At 51.5% G+C, this 18,214-nt stretch overlaps 1 protein-coding gene and 1 pseudogene across 1 annotated transcript; both read left to right on the top strand.

Moving 5' to 3' along the window:
• The first annotated feature begins 560 nt into the window (after nt 1–560).
• LOC105865028 (large ribosomal subunit protein eL19-like) lies at nt 561–1,178 on the top strand (annotated as a pseudogene).
• Nucleotides 1,179–7,764: 6,586 nt separating this feature from the next.
• On the top strand, nt 7,765–17,534 carry TMPRSS5 (transmembrane serine protease 5). The gene is made up of 11 exons (XM_076002520.1): nt 7,765–8,109; nt 8,725–8,847; nt 9,303–9,438; nt 9,813–9,926; nt 11,345–11,388; nt 12,057–12,219; nt 12,814–12,992; nt 14,652–14,767; nt 15,196–15,360; nt 15,638–15,790; nt 16,551–17,534. Exons 1-11 carry the CDS (start codon nt 7,908–7,910, stop codon nt 16,560–16,562), a joined length of 1,407 nt encoding a protein of 468 aa, XP_075858635.1. The 5' UTR covers nt 7,765–7,907; the 3' UTR covers nt 16,563–17,534.
• The last annotated feature ends 680 nt before the right edge of the window (nt 17,535–18,214 follow it).

Raw genomic sequence — 18,214 nt, 5'->3', positions numbered from 1 at the left:
TAGATCTCTTTGATTTATCCTACTCTGAGTTCATTGAGTTTCTTTCATGTGTAGATTAATATTTTTCATCAAATTTGGCAAGGTTTTGGTCATTATTTTTTCAAATATTCTTCCTGCCCCTTTCTGTCACTCCTTTCTTTCGTAGATGCCCATTGTGCATATGCTGGTATGTTTGATGATGTCTCAAAGGTTTCTGAACCTCTGTTTATTTTTCTCCATTCTTCCCCTCTCCCCTTTCTGTCCCTCAGACTGGATAATCTCAATAAACCTATATTCAACTTTACAGATTCTTTCTTCTGCCTGCATACATCTGCTATTGAGCCCCTCTGGTGAATTTTTCATTTCAGTTATTGTACTATTCAACTCCAGAATTTCTATTTGGTTCTCTTTTAAAAAATACAACTTCTAGTTTCTTATTGATATTCTCTACTTGGTAAGACATTGTTCTCATAATTTCCTCCATTTCTTTAGACATAGTTTCCTTTAGTTCTTTGAACATATATAGAAAAGCTGATTTAAAGACTTCATCTTGCTTTACTTTCGGTAGTGTGGCCAGAGCCATGAGTATGCTCAGGCTTCAGAAGAGGCTTGTCTCTAGTGTCTTCCGCTGTGGCAAAAAGAAGGTCTAATGAAATGAGACTAATGAGACTAATGAAATCACCAACGCCAACTCCCGTCAGCAGATCCGGAAGCTGATCAAAAATACAAGCCCGTGACTGTCCATTCTCGAGCTCAATGCCGGAAAAACACCTTGGCTCACCAGAAGGGCAGGCATATGGGCATAGGTAAGCGAAAGGGTACAGCCAATGCTCCAATGCCTGAGAAGGTAACCTGGAAGCAGAGATATGAGGATTCTGCGCCGGCTACTGAGGAGATACCGTGAGTCTAAGAAGATTGTCCACCATGTGTATCATACCCTGTACCTCAAGGTGAAGGGGAATGTGTTCAAAAACAAGCAGATTCTCATGGAACACATCTACAAGCTGAAAGCTGACAAGGCCCACAAGAAGCTCCTGGCTGACCAGGCTGAGGCTCCCGGGTCTAAGACCAAGGAAGTATGCAAGCGCCCTGAAGAGCACCTCCAGGCCAAGAAGGAGGAGATCATCAAGACTCCGTCCAAAGAGGAAGAGACCAAGAAGTAAAACTCCCCGCTCTTGTCTGTACATAGTGGCCTGGGTCATAACAGGTGAATCACTTGAATAAAACAAGACTTTGTCTGCTAACAAACAAAAACAAAAACAAAAAATCTTCATCTTGTAAGTCCAATGTGTTGGTTTCCTCAGGGACAGTTTTTTTGTTTGTTTGTTTTTTGTGTAGTCGGGTCTTGCTATACTGATATGTTGCCCAGGTTGGTCTTGAACTCCTGGCCTCCCAAAGTGCTAGGCTTATAAGCATGAGCCACCATACCCAGCCTGCGGATAGTTTTTATTGATTGCTTTTTTGCCCTGTGTATGGTCCTCACTTTCTTGTTTGTGTGTCTCATAATTAATTTTGAAAACTATATTTTAAAAAATATCACACAATACAGCAACTCTGGGAAAAAGATTCTCCCCCTTCTCCAGGGTTTGTGGTGGTTGTTGCTGTTTCTTGTTTGTTTAGTGACTTATCTCAACTAATTCTGTAAAGTTTGTATTCTGTCATGTTTGACCACTGCTTAGTGGTCAGCTTGTGATTGGACAGAGATTGCCTTGATGTTTGGAACCAATAAGTTGACCGGTTGTTGCAGAGAGGCTCTGTGTATATGTTGGGGCCATGACTTCAACACTCAGACAGAAAGTTTACAACTCTGCCTTAGCCCTCCTGCTCATACAGAGCCTCAGGATTGGCCAGGGGTGAGAGCTTAAGTCCTTCCTTAGGCCTTTCCTACACATGTGCACAGCCCTGGGCATGTACACAGTCCTATGCATGTGTACGTGGCTTTCTAGATTCCCAGGTATATTTTGGAGCCTTTCAAAGCCCCACGTAGACATCTCATTCCCCAGATTTTCCTTGTAAGGTTTTTGGTTAGCCTATTATTCACTCCAACTATTATCTACTGTCTCAGGTTGTCACAAAATCCAACAATTGTCTCCAATTGTTTTTAACAAACACCCTTAGGGAAAAAGCTGTTTACCCTGGACAAGCTCCAATTCAGGTCAGATAAAGACAGCCTTGCAAATGGGAACTTCCAGGGGCACACCAGACAGGTAAAATAATGACAACTCTCTGGCTAGGAGGCTTTGAAGGCGCTCCAAGCCTGTTCTACCCTTTCTTGTAGCTGCCAGACTGCTGTTTTCTGTTGTGATCATGGAATGCTGGTTTTCAAGGCTACTGCAGAGTTGGAGTGAGGGGGATGGAATTAGAGCAAGTTAAAATGCCACAAAGCTCATTGTTCATACAGAAATTATGTCATTTTTCTTGAATAAACACTTCCCAGATTGCTGAAGGCTTTTGATTAATTTTTATAGCTCTGAAAAAGTTGATTCTGACCATTTTTTTTTTTTGCCAGTTTTCTCATTGTTTTCCTGGAGAAGGGAATTTTCAGAGATTTTTGCCATTTTCATTGACATCACATGCAATATATTTTAAATGCCCTTCTCTGTGATTGCCTTCTTACTTCTCAAAACTCAGCTCAAATGTCTCCTCCATTGTGAAGGCTTCTGGGCAAAGGAGTCAGCTATTCCTCTGTTCTCCCATGTCTCTGTGTTCATGCCTTGGCTGTTTTCACTTTCTACAAATAACAATTATTTATATCTGTTTCTGTCTCTTTTCCAGCCAATAGATGCCCCGTCTAAGACTTGTTCATCCCCCATGCCCAGGCCAGTTCCTGACCCACAGAGATATTCAGGTTTGTAGCCTGAGGAGTATTGTCCTAGGAGACCGCAGAGTCTAGCCAGGAGATTCTCAGCTCCAGCCCCCCTTTCTCTCCTCCTCCTTCTATAACTCATGGCTGAAGTCTGTCTCTGCATTGTTTTGTGTGTGGAGAGCTCTGTGATGACCATCAGAGTTGGCACACTGAGTGTATGAGAAAAATAGGGAAAAAAGTTAAAATAAACCCTGTGTGGATGAGGTTTAGCAGTGGCTATTTACTGAATACATTCTGTGATAGACCCCAGGCTAAGAGCTTTCTTTCTTTCTTTTTTATTTTTTGAGTCAGAGTCTTACTCTTTTGGCGGGACTAGAGTGCCATGGCGTCAGCCTAGCTCACAGCAACCTCAAACTCCTGGGCTCTAGTGATCCTCCTGCCTCAGCCTCCCAAGTAGCTGGGACTATAGGCATGCGCCACCATGCCCGGCTAATTTTTTGTATATATACTTTTAGTTGGTCAATTAATTTATTTCTATTTTCAGTAGAGATGGGGTCTCACTCTTGCTCAGGCTGGTTTTGAACTCCTGACCTTGAGTGATCCGCCTGCCTCCCAGAGTGCTAAGATTACAGGCGTGAGCCACCGCGCTCAGCCAAAGAGCTTTATTTCAATATCTTGTTTAATTCTAACATCTACTTTTCTGGGGAGCAGGTTAAAATAAAAAAAGAAAAAGTTTAATTCCAACATCAACCCTCCAAGGTAGGTACTATTATCCTCATTTTACAGGTGAGGCTGAGTAAAGGAAGTAGGAGAACTGGGGCTGGATGAAGGCCTGACTCTGAAGCCCGTGTTCTTAGCTGTCCCATCCGAGCGATCGATAAGAGGCTGATTGGAGGAGGGGAAGCTCCACTAGCCTTTCCCTTCCCTGGGAGCCCTTCTGCCTCCATGTCTAAGGAGACGTGTGTGGGTCTCAGGTGTGTTCAGCACAATCTGGGCTTGGCTGGGTCACCCTGTGCTCTGAACCAAGACAGCACTGAGGGTTCCTGTGACAGCTGGCTCTCTCAGGGGACACAGGGTTGAGAGGCTCCACTTCCCTGGTATTGGGGGTGACAGGTGCAGCCCGGGGGAAAGAGGTGACAAACATTCCTCATCATCACCCAAGAGCTCCACATGGTAACGGCCCCAGACTGCTAGGAAAGCCAAGCCGCAGAGAGCTTAGAAACATTTCAATGAGTGCTAATATCAGTGTCTGTAGTGCAGTCCCGTCAGCAAGAAGGGAGAATTGCATGGGGCACACTTTTTGGCACAAGATCCCTGGTCGCTAAGCAACAGTAGCTGGCCTCCCCTCCTCCTGGTAACCTTTTTCTGTTTCTGAGCTGCCAGTTAACAGATGGGAGGGGCTGGGGTTGCCCAACCCAGCCTAGCCCTTGGCCCCCTTTCCTGCAACAAGGGGCCTATTCATGGGTCCTGAGCAGGGTTCATTGTCCCTCTGGCAGGCGTCTGTGTGAGTGTGTGGAGAGAGGCGACAGGGAAGGGCCGTGTGTGGACCAGGAAGACCTCATCATCAAGCTAGCTGGGCTATTTAATCAAGGCCAGCTGAGAACAGGAGCAAGACGCTGACTAGCAGACCCTGAAACTTTACAGCAGTGCCACTGACCACTACGGTAAGGCCATCCCTGTGCCATCCCTGCCTGGGCCTCTCTCTCTCTCTTCCTTCTGGCCTTGGGATTCTAGGCCAATGGAAAGAACCTCCTGGGACAGCTCAGGTACAAGTGCTAGATCCTAGCTGGGGCCCCATTTGGCCAAACCCCTGTTTTCTCCCTGGGGGCTGCCTTTTATTCTCACAGACCTATCCAGTGCTTGGCACATAGGCAGTGGTTAGCAAATCGTTGTTACATTGAACGCCCATTGGAAAAGAGGACCAAGGAATCCTGGTACCATTAAAGGCCATTTTTTCCCCAGGTTGGGTTTTGAGGCAGGGCAGCATCTGCAGTGAGGCCATTTGGTGCACAGGCTGAGTTCAAAGTCAAGCTCTCTTGATACTGACACAGGAGGAAAGGCTGGGTGTGCCCTGGGATTCTCTCTGGACTAGCCTGCCTCTCTGCTCATGGGGACATCGGCTTAACCGAAACCACTTGCCCAGAGAAGAAACCCACAGCTCACACTCCGTTGCCGCTTCTCCACTTTCTCACGGGAGCTTGACTGGCTTTCCCAAGCCTGCCGTCCTCCAGCCTCGTCACCCACCGCCTAGGAGGCTCATCTCCAGGCACGAGAAATAGCGTGTGTGGCAGCATGCAAGCCATGCCCGTTTCCTCCGCGGAAGCAAGGTCTGCGCCGCTGGGAGGGCCATGCTCCAGGTCCTGGGCTGTGATTGGTGCAGGGGACGGGGAGGTGGGGCCGCTGCCCTACTCCACTGGGAAGGTGTTGGGCCGCTGTTCCATTTGTGAGTTTGTGACTCAACTGGCTGCTGTCTTGTCTGTGACTGAACTGGCATGGATGCTCATGGGTCCAGTGGAATGATTTTCACGGTGATTCAGAGGTGACTGACCTGAGTGAGTGTGACAAACACTTTCCTCCCCTAGCCAGAGGGTCAGGAAGGCCAGTTCAGTGGAGCACAAAGGCAGGACTGGGAGGGTTTTGGTGTGAAAAGAACATTCCACATAACATCTGAAAATCATATTTAAGCTAACATTGTTTTGGAGTCAAGCGTTTCAGGCTTTTGTGATCATTGGGTGTTGACAGGCAGGGAAAGGTGGTCTTCAGGAGAGATGGAAGTCAACTTCAGTTTTAAGGGGTCTTATCTACTGGATTACAAATTTCTTGGGGAAGGATCCACAGCTTATATGTATTCCTTATTAATATTATTATACTTGAGATTTGCATTGTGTGTTATAACCGATAAAGCCATTTCAATCACATTATCTTGCTTAGCCTGCCTGCCTGCCTTCCCTTCCTCAATGCACTGTAACTGAACAACCACATTGTGCCAGGGCCTGAGCTCGGCCCTGGGAAGCATAGACCAGTTAAGGAAGGAGAGAGAGAGTGAATGAGCACGGCGCAGGGCCACAACCGGTGCTGTATGCAAAGAAGGAAGCTCCCTGGAGAAGTGATGTCTACGCTGAGTCTTGAAGAGTCAGTAGGAGTCGGCCACGTGGGGGAGGGGACAGCAGGTGCAAAGTCTCCGTGGGGTGAGAGTGCCCACAGGTGCTGAGGAATGGCTTGCATGTCGGTGTGACCCCAGCTTCTGCTCTGGAGGGAGCTAGTCCCGGCTGTGAGGATAGAGAGGCGAGGCAGGGAGAGATCACGGAGCACCCCGTGAGCCATGCCTTGGAGCTTTGGGTTGATCCTGAAGGCTACAGATATTCACTGGGGACCTTACAGGTGGGGTGCGTGTGCTCGTATCTGCATTTTAGAAAGATTACTCTGGCTTTATCGCGTGGAGGATAATAGAGGGCGACAGGACACTAGAGGAGGGAGATTCTTCATCAAGAAATAGGAGTTATCACTCTTATTTTATAAATGAGAACACTGAAGTTTGGAGAGATGACCCGAGTGGTCCAAGTCCACATAGTAGGTAGTAGGCGTAGCTTGGAACTGTCCAGAGTTATTTTCATTACTCCCCAGGGCTTAGAGCTTCAGGCACAGGGATGACTCTCTCTGCTCTGTTCTTCTCCCCTTGTGCCTTTCCCTATCTTCTCCTTGCCTGGACTACCCAGTGCCCATATATTTAAGTTCAAACCCTCCTCATCCATCAGGGCCTGTCTCAGGCTGCCTCTTCTAGGAAGCCTTCCTTCCTCCTCAGGGAGAAATAAGCTCTTGTTCTTTTGAATGATGATGTTAGTGTGGCTGAACTTTTCTTCTGTTACTTAACACGTTGTGCTTTGTTTACATGACTGCCCTTCAGGCCTAGACTGCAGATTCTTTGAGGCAGTTGGGGAGGGGTGGTCCATGCTGATTTATTTTGGACGCTGTAGTGTCCACAATTCCCCCACAGTGACCTGTGCACTTGTGCTAAATAATCTACCATATGAATAGGGGTGTGGGTGGGTGCATGGAGGAGGGGTACTTTTCCCTCTGAGATAGGAGAGAATGCAGAGGGTGGGAGCTGCAGCCTGAGCAGGATGTCAAGGGACTTCAGCAGGTGACTTGATGCTCATGGGAGGCAAGACGAGGGAGTGGTTAAGAGTGTGGCCAAGGCCGGGCATGGTGCCTCACACATGTAATCCTAGCACTCTGGGAGGCCGAGGCGGGTGGATTGCTCAAGGTCAGGAGTTTGAAACCAGCCTGGGCAAGAGCGAGACCCCATCTCTACTAAAAATAGAAGGAAATTAATTGGCCAACTAATATATATAGAAAAAATTAGCCGGGCATGGTGGCACATGCCTGTAGTCCCAGCTACTCAGGAGGCTGAGGCAGGATGATTGCTTGAGCCCAGGAGCTTGAGGTTGCTGTGAGCTAGGCTGATGCTACGGCACTCATTCTAGCCTGGGCAACAAAGCGAGACTCTGTCTCAGAAAAAAAAAAAAAAAAAAAGAGTGTGGCCAAATCCAGATTCAAGTCTTTGCTCTGACACTTACTGGCCATGTGACAGTAAAGTGGGTGAGGTTAAGGGGTCCAGGAGAGCAGAGATGGCCTGGAGGGGCATCTGTCGGGACATACAAGGAGTCTCCAAAGATGAATGAAGGCTTGCAAGCAGCAGCAAGGGCGTGATGGAGTTAGAGAACGGGGACTTGGTGTGGCCTGGGTCTTCTCTCACAGTCCTTGACGTGGGGATCTGGGGTGTCTGACTGCTGTTTCCCCAGAGCCTCATGCTGGCTGACCATGTCCCTGTGGAGGCTCAGTACGCAGAGGAGGGGCCAGGACCGGGGATCTTCACAGCAGAGCCGGGAGACCAGCAGCAACCCGGTAGGCCAGACCGGGCAGGAGGGGAATGACAGGGTGGGGGGCAGTGGAGGGTAATCTTCCTGTGTCTCCGGGATCCTCCTTGGGTTGGCCCCACATGATCTGTGGTGGGGGCTGTCTCACTCACTGTCCCCAGACCTGCTTTTGCTTGCTGTTTGGGGATTGATGGGGCCCCGTGGGCTTCTGGGAGCAGGACCCTGCCCCCACCCATTCCACACTGATGGATCACGGAGCTCCCTGGTGCCTCGCCCTGTGGCGGGGCCTGGCTTACAGTATGGCTGGCAGGAGCAGAGGACCCAGCCGCCCCCCTCCCTGTCCCACAGTCTCTCAGGCAGGGCGCTGGTGCTCCGTGCGGCGTGGCTGTGCAATGCTGGGAGCCCTGGGGCTGCTGGCCGGTGTGGGTGTCGGCTCCTGGCTCATAGGTCAGTGCTTGGGGGCCCTTCTGTGGTCTGGGGAGGGACAAGGAACAGGACCTGGGGCCAGCTGGAAGAGAGAGTCAGGTGCTGAGCAGGTGTTAAAGGTAAATGAGACGAGTGTTTTCCTCACCTACATTGTGTAGACAACAAAGGGAGAAGGTGTAAAATTGCAGCAGGAGGGATTTAGGTTCTGCATGAAGAAGAACGTTTTAGCCCCCCCCAGGGAAAAGCATATGATCCAGGAAGGCCCTGGTCAAATTTTTTCTAGAAATCATTCCCAATGAGAGAGAGAGAGACAGAGAGAGGAAGAGAGACAGGGAAGACATACACATATGCACAGAGAGACAAAAAAAGAGAAAGAGACACAGAGAGACAGAGAGAAAGACAGAAATGGAGAAAGAGAAGACAAAGTCAAGAGGGGAAGAGGAAGGAGACAGACGGAAGAGACAGAGTGCTGCGCCTCTCCCCGGGGGTTGGTTGGGGACCTGCCCCAAGGCAGGGTGGCTGCTTTTGCCTCTGGCCCAGGAGTGTTTTGTTCTGCGCCTTGACTCCCTTTCTTTGGGAATCTCTCCCTTTCTCCCAGCCTCTTCTCTGTGACCCTCTCTTTGTCCTTCTCTGAAGTGCTGTACCTATGGCCAGCTGCCTCTCAGCCCGTTTCCCGGACATTGCAGGATGAGGAGATGCCTTTGGGCTGCCCAGAGGCCAGCAGCGAGGAAGCTCTGCTCCCTGCACTTCCCAGACCAGGTGGGCCACACCCCCAAGGCTAAGGGACACCTCCCCGGCCCAGGGCCCTTCGCAGATGGGGGCAAGAGGGCCAACACGGAGGGCCGTCCGTTCACTGCCAGCCATCTGTCATCTGTGTGAGGATGGGGACAAGGCCTAGCGTCTGCAGGACGGAGAGGCGGTGATGTCCGTGTCACAGGGCCGCTGTGACAATGCGTGCTGGAGCACGTTTAAAGGCACTTGGTTAAAATACAAAACGGAAATGCTCCACAAACAGGGGTTATGTTGTTCTTAGGATTGGCCTGCCACCCTGGAGAGCAGGGAGCTTGACACTGGGTGACCCAGATGCTGCCATTAAGGCCTCTTCAGGTCCCACCGAGTCCCAAGTTCAGCTCCTCCGGTCCTACCCTGCCACCGTCTTCTCTTCTCTTGACCCCTGAGGCAGGTGGGAGGTGGTTTTCACGCTGTGATTTCAGTATCTTTCAGGACAGACAGGCAGGGCTTCTTGCTGGAAGTGCGAGTGGGGGCCCGGTCGGACTGGCTCCTGGTCTGCCACGAGGGCTGGAGCCCCGCCCTGGGGTTGCGAGTCTGCCGGAGCCTCGGGCACCTCAGGTAATGGGAGTCAGTCCTGGGTCAGGAAGGGTGGAGGGCTGGTGGGCAGGGGCAGGGGACTCGGGCACCTCAGGTAATGGGAGTCAGTCCTGGGTCAGGAAGGGTGGAGGGCTGGTGGGCAGGGGCAGGGGACTCGGGGACCTCTGTCTGCCCATCACGGTCAGTGTGCTCAGGAAGTGGCCATTTTGGCATCTTTTGGCCTCTGGGCATGATGGTGCCCCAGCTGGTTTCTCTCTTTTGGGCATCGCTGCTTTGTGACAAACGGAAATCCCAGAAGAAGTTATCGTCACAGACTTTCTCAGTCGTCATACTGGTATAACATCTCGTGTACATTCTGGTTGTGATTTCCTGCTGTTCTATTCCCTTCTGCCAAGACTCACTTATGACAAGGGAGTAAACCTGACTGACATCGAGCTGAACAGCTCCCAGGAGTTCGCTCAGCTCTCTCCTAGACTGGGAGGCTTCCAGGAGGAGGTGTGGCAGCCCAGGTAGGGCTTTTGAGGAGGTTAGGTGATGGGGTTTCTTACTTCCTGGTGATCAGTCCAGCCAAAATCTTCTTTTCATGGGAGCCTGGTGGTGGGGACACTGGCAGTCTAAGACAGGAGGACGAAGAGGAACATTTCCTGATCAGCGATTACAGACACAGTTCCCACGATCCCTCCCGTCCCGGCTTCGCATACATTATTCGCCCCTTGCAAATAATGCAGTGTGGGTTGTTATTGTCACAGGATTTGAAATACTACTCTCATCCCCATTTCACAGGTCAGGAAACTGAGGCTTAACGAGGTTAAAGGGTCTTGTCCAAAGTCACGTAACTAATATGCAATCCAGCCGAGCCTTGAAACCAGGCTCCTGTTTCCAAACTAGGTAATCTCTCAACGCTGCCACACTTTACTTGGATCATTCTGATATTTCGGGAGGGAGAGAGATGGTTGAGCTGTTCTGGCTAAGAGCTGCTTATAACGTGGAGAGTCTTCTGGAAAAGAAGGCTCTGGAATGGAGCAGTCCCTTCCCCAAACCCTGGGGGAGGGTCTTTGCCCCTTCCTGGGCTTCCTCAAGCTGCCCAGCAGCCTCCTGGGGTAGGTGGGTGGCCACCCTCTTTACCATGATTCCAATTTGAACTCTTCTCTCAGGCCCCCCTGTCCAGCGCCTGTCGCTAGGGTCTGATCTCAGGAATGTGGCTGGCGATGGGAGGGGTTCTGGCTGGGCTCCTGCCTTGGGGTGGGACTGAATGGACAAGTAGGAAGTAGGGGTGGGACTGACTCCTCCAGGAGAGCTGGAAGGACTGTGGGCTTGGAAAACCAGAAGGAACTAAGAGGATGCAGACACTGGGCTGCTGGGGGCAAGAGATGAGTAGAGAAAGAGAACAGGGTTTTGGTCAAAAAGGAATTGAGGCTTGTGCTAACAGAGAGGAGGGAAAGAGGGGAGCAAGAATAGGAATATGCAGCGCCCAGACAAGGGCTAGGGGCAGAGATGACAGTAAGCAGAGGAAGGCGCACGGGGTGAAGGGCTCTAGTCACTCATTCACTCACTTGCCCCTTCGTTCCTCCAGTGAGTACGTATTTATTCACAGCTACGCAGTGGGAACAGCTGGTCTTTCTCACCTATAAATCATGCTCTGTTTGTATGTTTGGGCCCTACTCAAATCGCCCCTTGAGGACCATGAAGTCCTTCTGTCGTCCTGTGGGAGACTGGGCAGAAGGCTGCTGCTGTCCCAGGGACTGGCCGTGACCAGGGGACCAGGCATTTGCCGGGGGCAGGAAGGAAATGGGGGTATTCTTAAAGCTTTGGCTACATGGCAGCCTTAAGAACTGTCCACCAACCACCGCCTCCTCCATGCCTCTGGGTGTGTGTGGCCGCAGGCTGGGCCCCTGCCCAGCTTCTGGCTGGCGCCTCTGTTTTGCAGGAACAACTGCACTTCCGGCCAAGTCGTTTCCCTCAAATGCTCTGGTGAGTGATGCCTTAGATCCAGGAAGGTGGCGGTGGGAGGAAGGAGTGTTCCCGCTGCCCTGAGTGTGGAAAAGCCCCATTGGAGAGGCTCAGCTGGGTCTGGGGGAGTCCTTGTCCCCCTGCTATCCGTCTGCCGGGCCCCTACTAGCAGATGCCCTTTCTAAGCCTGACCTCACTGCCTGCCACTCTCTCCTTGGCCTCTGACATCACCCCCCTTTCTTCCGGAGAGCCCCAAAGGTGGTATTGTGACTGTATTGAGTAACTTGCTTCAGGAGACCAAGGGCAGGCGGTGGATTGGGAGCCAAACGGGAAACCATCCATGGCACTCCTTCCATCTGTTCCTCCCATTCATCTATCCATCCATCTCTTCGTCTGTCCTTCCACACGTCACCCACAAACCAACGCTTTGGCCCACAGTGTGGGCTGGGCCTTCTGTTAGGCACAGACAATGCAGACTTAGTGCTTGCTCTCAGCAGGCCCACAGCCTGATGGGGCAGGCAGGTGCGTAATCAACACTTGTACCTTCCTGTCGCCCATACTTGACCAGGAATAAGAAATGAGAGCTGTCCTCACTGGCTTTCTGGGGCTTGGCACTGGGCCACACTCCCTGGGAGCTAGGACCATCTTTACACCCACTGTCTTTCTGTCTCACCCTTCTCTGTTGGCAGAGTGTGGAGCGAGGCCCCTGGCTTCCCGGATAGTCGGTGGGCAGGCTGCGGCTCCTGGGCGCTGGCCGTGGCATGCCAGCGTGACCCTGGACTCCCGGCACACGTGCGGGGGCTCTGTGCTGTCGCCACACTGGGTGGTGACTGCCGCCCATTGCATGTACAGGCAAGTCCCTCGGGCTGCCGGGAAGGAGAGGGCCTCAGTGGCCTTTTCTGTTCAGGCCTTTTCTTGGCATGTCCTGTATCAAATGTCCGTGTCCAGCTGTCTGCTTCGGTTTTCTGCTCGAAGTAGGCAAGGTTGGTGTCTGTGAAGTTCTCCCCATTAGGTGTCAAGAACAGATCTGCACAAATAGCAGTAATAATACAGTTGCTCTTTATATTCGTCAGCTTTTAAGCGTTTAAACTACTTTCACATTCACAGCACCTTGTGCTTCTTCATGTTTATGACCACTGTAATTAAATCACTTTCCATGTGACGGAGTTATGCAGGAGAGTGGGAGTGGTGGTTGCAGATGACCCATAGCATCTCACTCCTCTATCCATCGGTCCTTGAGCATTTATTAAGCACCTACTGCATGCCCAGTGTCTTGCCAGCTTCTGGCGTGATACTAAGGCATGATCCTTGGGTCCTGGGAGCTTGCAGCCTGGTGATGGGGCACCGACTAGTGGCCTCGCTGGCCAGCTTCCTCCACCACCCCCTCTCTTACGTTGACGTCTTCTGCCCCTTCCTCCCCCGGCTCAGCATGGCCCCTGTGTGCAGTTTCAGGCTGTCCCGCCTGTCCAGCTGGCGGGTTCACACAGGGCTGGTCAGCCACAGCGCCATCAGGCCACACCAGGGGGCTGTGGTGGAGAAGATCATCCCCCACCCCTTCTACAGCACCCGGAATCATGACTATGATGTCGCTCTCCTGCGGCTGCGCACGCCGCTCAGCTTCTCAGGTAAGGCGCTGGCCCCGGGGTGGGCAGGCTGGGGGCTGTGGTAAGAGAGGGTGGGGGCTGAGCAGGAGAGGGGGCCAGGTGACTTCCAAGGTTTCCTCTGAGCATTGTAAACCTTAAAACGTTCCATTAATTTAGGGACCATAGTGAATTTTGGCATCACCTGGACCTTAAGTTGTACTAACTCTTATACAAGCTCTTTTGGGGACAAAATTTCAAGTCCTTTTCGCAGCTGGGCTGCAAGCGGGATTTGCCTTGGGGTCCCAAGGAGGCTTCATAGCTGTCCCATCCATTAACAGGCTGCTCCACCCCTGTCCCCTGGCTGGTTCCAGGTCCCAGCCATTTTGTGACTTGTTAAAGTTCATGAGATTTCTTTCATTTTTCCAAATATCCTTTCTTTCAATCCTCATGACAACGCTGACAGGTAGAGGGAACAGGTGTATAGACAGACAAGGACACTTTAGTTTGGGGAAGGAGGTGACTCTCATCAAGGTCATGCAGCAGACAGTTCCTGAGCCTGATGTCAGGGCTCCTCCTGCCACAGCACCTGCCCTAGGAGGTGAGCCCAGGCTGCGGCTGTCTCAGCAGCTGCCCTCCCCGACACACACAGGTGCACATGGGCACTCACCTGCAAACGCGTACGCTCACAGAAACACGCACACACACATGCACTCAGGCAGTCACATGCACAGACTCACACATACGTGCTCACACACACTCACTTTCATGCACACACGCCAACACCACCTACTCTAACATGAACACTTGTGCACACACTCTCACACTCACGATACACGGCACTCCTGCCTCGAGTTGTCACCTGTTGCCTTAGGTTTCCCAAAATAACAGTCATTGCTGCACGCATTTCACAAATTTTATCATATAAGTGAACTATTGTCCAATAGTTAATTTTTCTAAGTTGACTTAAGGATACTTTCTTAAGGAATGTTTAAAAGGGAAAACCACGCAACTAGAGAACCTATATTACTTATAGTAAATAGATGGTAACTACAAAAATACATAGTGTGAAAACAAACCAGTGTACAAGGCCTAGGTAGCCGAGTCTCTGTAGAAGTTCCTGTGCCTGGCCTGCTGTCTCCTGGTTAGATGGGAGGTTGACAGGCATTAAGAGCGGTACAGACCAGCGCCAAATGGAGTCTTCTTCCTTGATGCAGGTAGAGGGACTGAAAGAGAATTTAAAGGAAATAGCATTCTTCCCAGGTGAATTTGTGTTTATTTAATAGCATGTCTATGTACTACCTAAAGTCATGGCTGTAGGACATTTCACACACTTTTGGAAACACTGAGGGACTAGACACCCTGGGGGAAAGCCAAATGGGTCCTTGTTAGAAGTCAGGGACCCACAGGCAGAAGGAATGTCCAGTTCTCTCCTCAGTCCCTAGGTTGGGAGTGGGCAGCACCCGCACTGCCCACCCCTAGAGGGCGCCATGCACACTGCAGTTTGCACACTGTCTCCTGTGGACGGTGACCCCCATGGTGGGACAATGCACAGCCTGCACAGCCACCTAGGAGGCCTGGCTGGTGGAGGCTAGGATCCAGAACTGTTTGAGAAGGGGGGTGAGGAGGATCTGCCCACGCTGGGTCACCCAGGCTCTGCAGGGGGGTGGCCGAGCCTGAGAGGGAGCACGTGCCTCTCCGCAGACAGCGTGGGTGCCGTGTGCCTGCCAGCCGAGGAGCAGCATTTCCCAAGGGGCTCCCAGTGCTGGGTGTCTGGCTGGGGCCACACCGACCCCAGCCATAGTGAGTCAGCTCCCAGGGCCCTCGCTGCAAAGGGGACGTGGGAGGGAGGCTTCCTTCCCCAAGGTAAGGCTCCTCCACCTCCCCTGGCCACATGGCAGTACCAGCCCCCTTTGTCCCTGACATTGCCCTTGGCCAAGCCTGGGGGCCCCAGTCTCCCCTGCCTGGGCCTTCCTGGGAGAACCACCACGGAAAGTTTTCTTCACACTCAAGCCCGTTTACTCCCCTCCCTTTATCCCAGGAGCACCATGGCCTCAGCGTTTGGTGTGTGTGAGTCCTACTCCTCTTCCCATTCCCAGTCCCCAAGACTGACAGCCCCTTGCCTGCTTGTCCAGGGTCCACAGCCCCCAGCCTGGGCTTCCCTTTTTGGGCGTCCGTGTCTCTGGGACCTCTAATCACCTCCCCTCTTGCTGCTCTGCCTCCCTGGGTCTTGCTTTGCGCCCTGCAGCCTGTCTCGGTGTCTCCCTCAGCCCACAGCTCAGACATGCTCCGGGACACGGTGGCGCCGCTGCTCAGCACGCAGCTCTGCAACAGCTCCTGCGTGTACGGTGGAGCCCTCACCCCTCGCATGCTGTGCGCCGGCTACCTGGACGGGAGGGCCGACGCGTGCCAGGTGTGCCCCAGGGTGGTGGGGGCAGGGCCTGTCGTGGCTTGGCCCCCTGGTCTGAGTATGTCCGTGGTGCCAGACAGCCTCGCTAGGAGTTAGGGGGGCACCTAGACAAGTCTGGAGCTCATGTTAAGCGTTTGCAGAGGGGCGAGGCCCCCAGGTATTCCAGCCGGAAGCAGGAGGGGCCCTGGAAGGAGAGTTCATTCCCCATGCAGGTCTGGTGCTCTCCACTAGGAGGGACTAACTGGCTGTTTCTCTGTGTCTTCGTGCTTGGATCTCTCAGGGGGATAGTGGGGGACCCTTGGTGTGCCCAGATGGTGGCATATGGCGCCTCGTGGGGGTGGTCAGCTGGGGTCGTGGCTGTGCAGAGCCCAACCACCCAGGTGTCTACGCCAAGGTGACCGAGTTCCTGGACTGGATTCATGACACAGCTCAGGTGAGTGTGGGGGCAGGGGTGGGACAGGGAGGTTTCTAAAGGACCTGCTCCTCAGACACTGCAAACCTCACTCCTCACACCTGGGCCCTGCTGAAGGCTGGGGAAAGGACTAGGGAATGGTCCCCAAAGTGGGTGAAGGATGTGATGCTTGTAACATTGAATGCATTGAGTTTCTATCAATTTAAGCATCAACTGGGCAAGAGCAGACCTGAGTTTGTGTCCCAGATCTGCCATTTCCTATGTGGCCTTTGGCAAGTTCCTAACCTTGGTAAACCTCAGTTTCCTGGTAATAGCCATCCTGTCTACCTTATCTGCTATTGTAATGATTAAAACAGATAAGACCTGTACAATGTCTATCACAGTGCCTGACTTAGAGCGAGCGATCTGTAGTGTTTCATACACATTATCTGTAGCAAGTATTTTACGAATGCAGGGCATGGTAATGAAAAGCATCTTTTTCCAAGGCTGGGCACAGGAGCAGGGGGTAGATAATAAACTTTAGAGTTTACAGGGGATGTATATATCCATCCTCTCATTCAAATCTTACATACAGCAGATATTTTTAGCCCCATTTGATAGAAGTTAAAGTGGAGGTTCTGAATGGTTAAGTGATTTACTCAAATAAAAGTGGCTTGGCGGGTGTGTGGTAGAGCCCCGCTGTGGATCCAGCACTTCTCTTTGGGTCCAGGACTCCCTCCTAAGTCCTGCTGTTTCCTCCAGTCTCGCTGTACACCAGCCTCATGTGTCCTGGGGTCTCCAGCAGGTCCACTAGGTGGAGGACAAGCAGCAGCCTCGGGTGCAGAAGGCGCGGATGTCCCACCACTGCGGAGAGAGACAGTTACCACCTGCAGGCCAGCTGGCGGGCCGCTGGGCCTCTCCTCTCAGGCCCTGGTTTCAGAGTCCCTGCCTCTCTCCTGGACAGCAGGAGAGAGGCTGACGCTGGGGTGGGAATGGTGGGGGTGCTGAGGGATGAGGGGGAGAAGGAGGGAGGCAGGAGCTGGAGACCAAGAGGCTTCTGGAAGCAGCTGGGAGCCTGCCCTTCTGCTCTCTCCCCTCCCCAGCCCCCTGTGTGCATGTTTTGGGAGGGTGCTTAGGGCTGCTCCCCGTCCTACCTTCTCCCTGCGCCCTCGGGTGGGCTAAGTGCCTCCCTGGAGGATTCCCTGGCTCAGAGTCTCCTGGGCAGATGGAATTGAGGCTGGGCCAGCCCAGATTAAGCCCATGGGAGTCAGGACCCCCTCCACTTTCCTGCTGGTCTCCGCTGCTTCCTGTTCACACCTGGCTCTGGCACTGGAAAACAAGGAGGTTGCAGTCAGTATAGGGTGTCGGTTTTAAAATGACAGTTCCGTGAACTGGTCTAGGGAGTTTTGTTATTAAAGTGATGTATGGTCTTGTCCAGTGCGCGTTCTCTCTCTCATACGTGTTAAGGGATAGAATTGCAATTTTTCTCTCATATATGCTTCTTGAAGCTTCGGTGCCGACTCTTAGCTCATGTGCTAAAGAATTTTGGCATGTGCTTATTTTTTTTAATTCTTTCAATTTGTTAAATCTATGTGTCATATTCTGCAATGAAGAGCCTCAGCTGTTCAGGGGCTCTGAGGCTTCAAGTCTGAGAACCACTTAAGCCAATGCTCTCTTAGGGAATGTTTGGTCTCCACCATGAGGCTCATCTGTCCTTAGCTCTTATTTTAGTAATGGGCCTTCTGGCTTGGGGAGATCTCTTTCTGAGTTTATGTCCAGTTAGCATTTTCCTGGGTAGCCTCCTCTCTCCTCCTCTCTAGCAATTAAAATGCAATTGGCATCTTGTTTCTAAAAACTGCAGTGAATTTTGTATGGTGCTTACCCAAGGAAATGCAATTAGTGCTTCGTAATAACAGAACTTTGTATATTTATCAGCATATTTTTTGAGGGATTGTACCATTGATTATTCATTCCTGGAGGGTCTACTCCCTTCACGTGAATTGCACTTAAAAAAAAAAGGCCTAAATTTGCTGTCAGTTTATTTCCTGGGGAAGAGGTTGCTAGCAGTCTGCTATCAAATTGCAGAAGCAACGTGAACGAGTTTTTGATGGGTGGCAAAGTAGCCTCACCCTGTGTCTCTAGAGCCCACACCTCTAGCCTCCACCTTGAGATCAGCATTTACTACCTGGCTCCTGTCGGTCCCCAAGTCAGGAGGCAGTGACAGGCAGCAGGTATTCCTGGGCAGGAAAGAGTTAACAGCAAATCCATCAGCTATATATTTTTTTAATGTTCACCATAAGTATTTGCTTATATAAAGGGAAGTTTTTTTTTTTATTACAGCCATTATGATCTATTAATAATCAGCAGTATTTGAATAGTGGTTTACAGTTTATAAAACATGTTCATGTGTAGGATCTCACATCTATGTGGTGACAACATTATCATTATTGTCCCTATTTTATAGAC

This window comes from Microcebus murinus, chromosome 4 (assembly GCF_040939455.1).
Source record: "Microcebus murinus isolate Inina chromosome 4, M.murinus_Inina_mat1.0, whole genome shotgun sequence".
Taxonomy (NCBI): Eukaryota; Metazoa; Chordata; class Mammalia; order Primates; family Cheirogaleidae; genus Microcebus; species Microcebus murinus.
The sequence above is the reverse complement of the archived record's forward strand: the minus strand, read 5'-3'. Positions and strand labels throughout refer to the sequence as shown.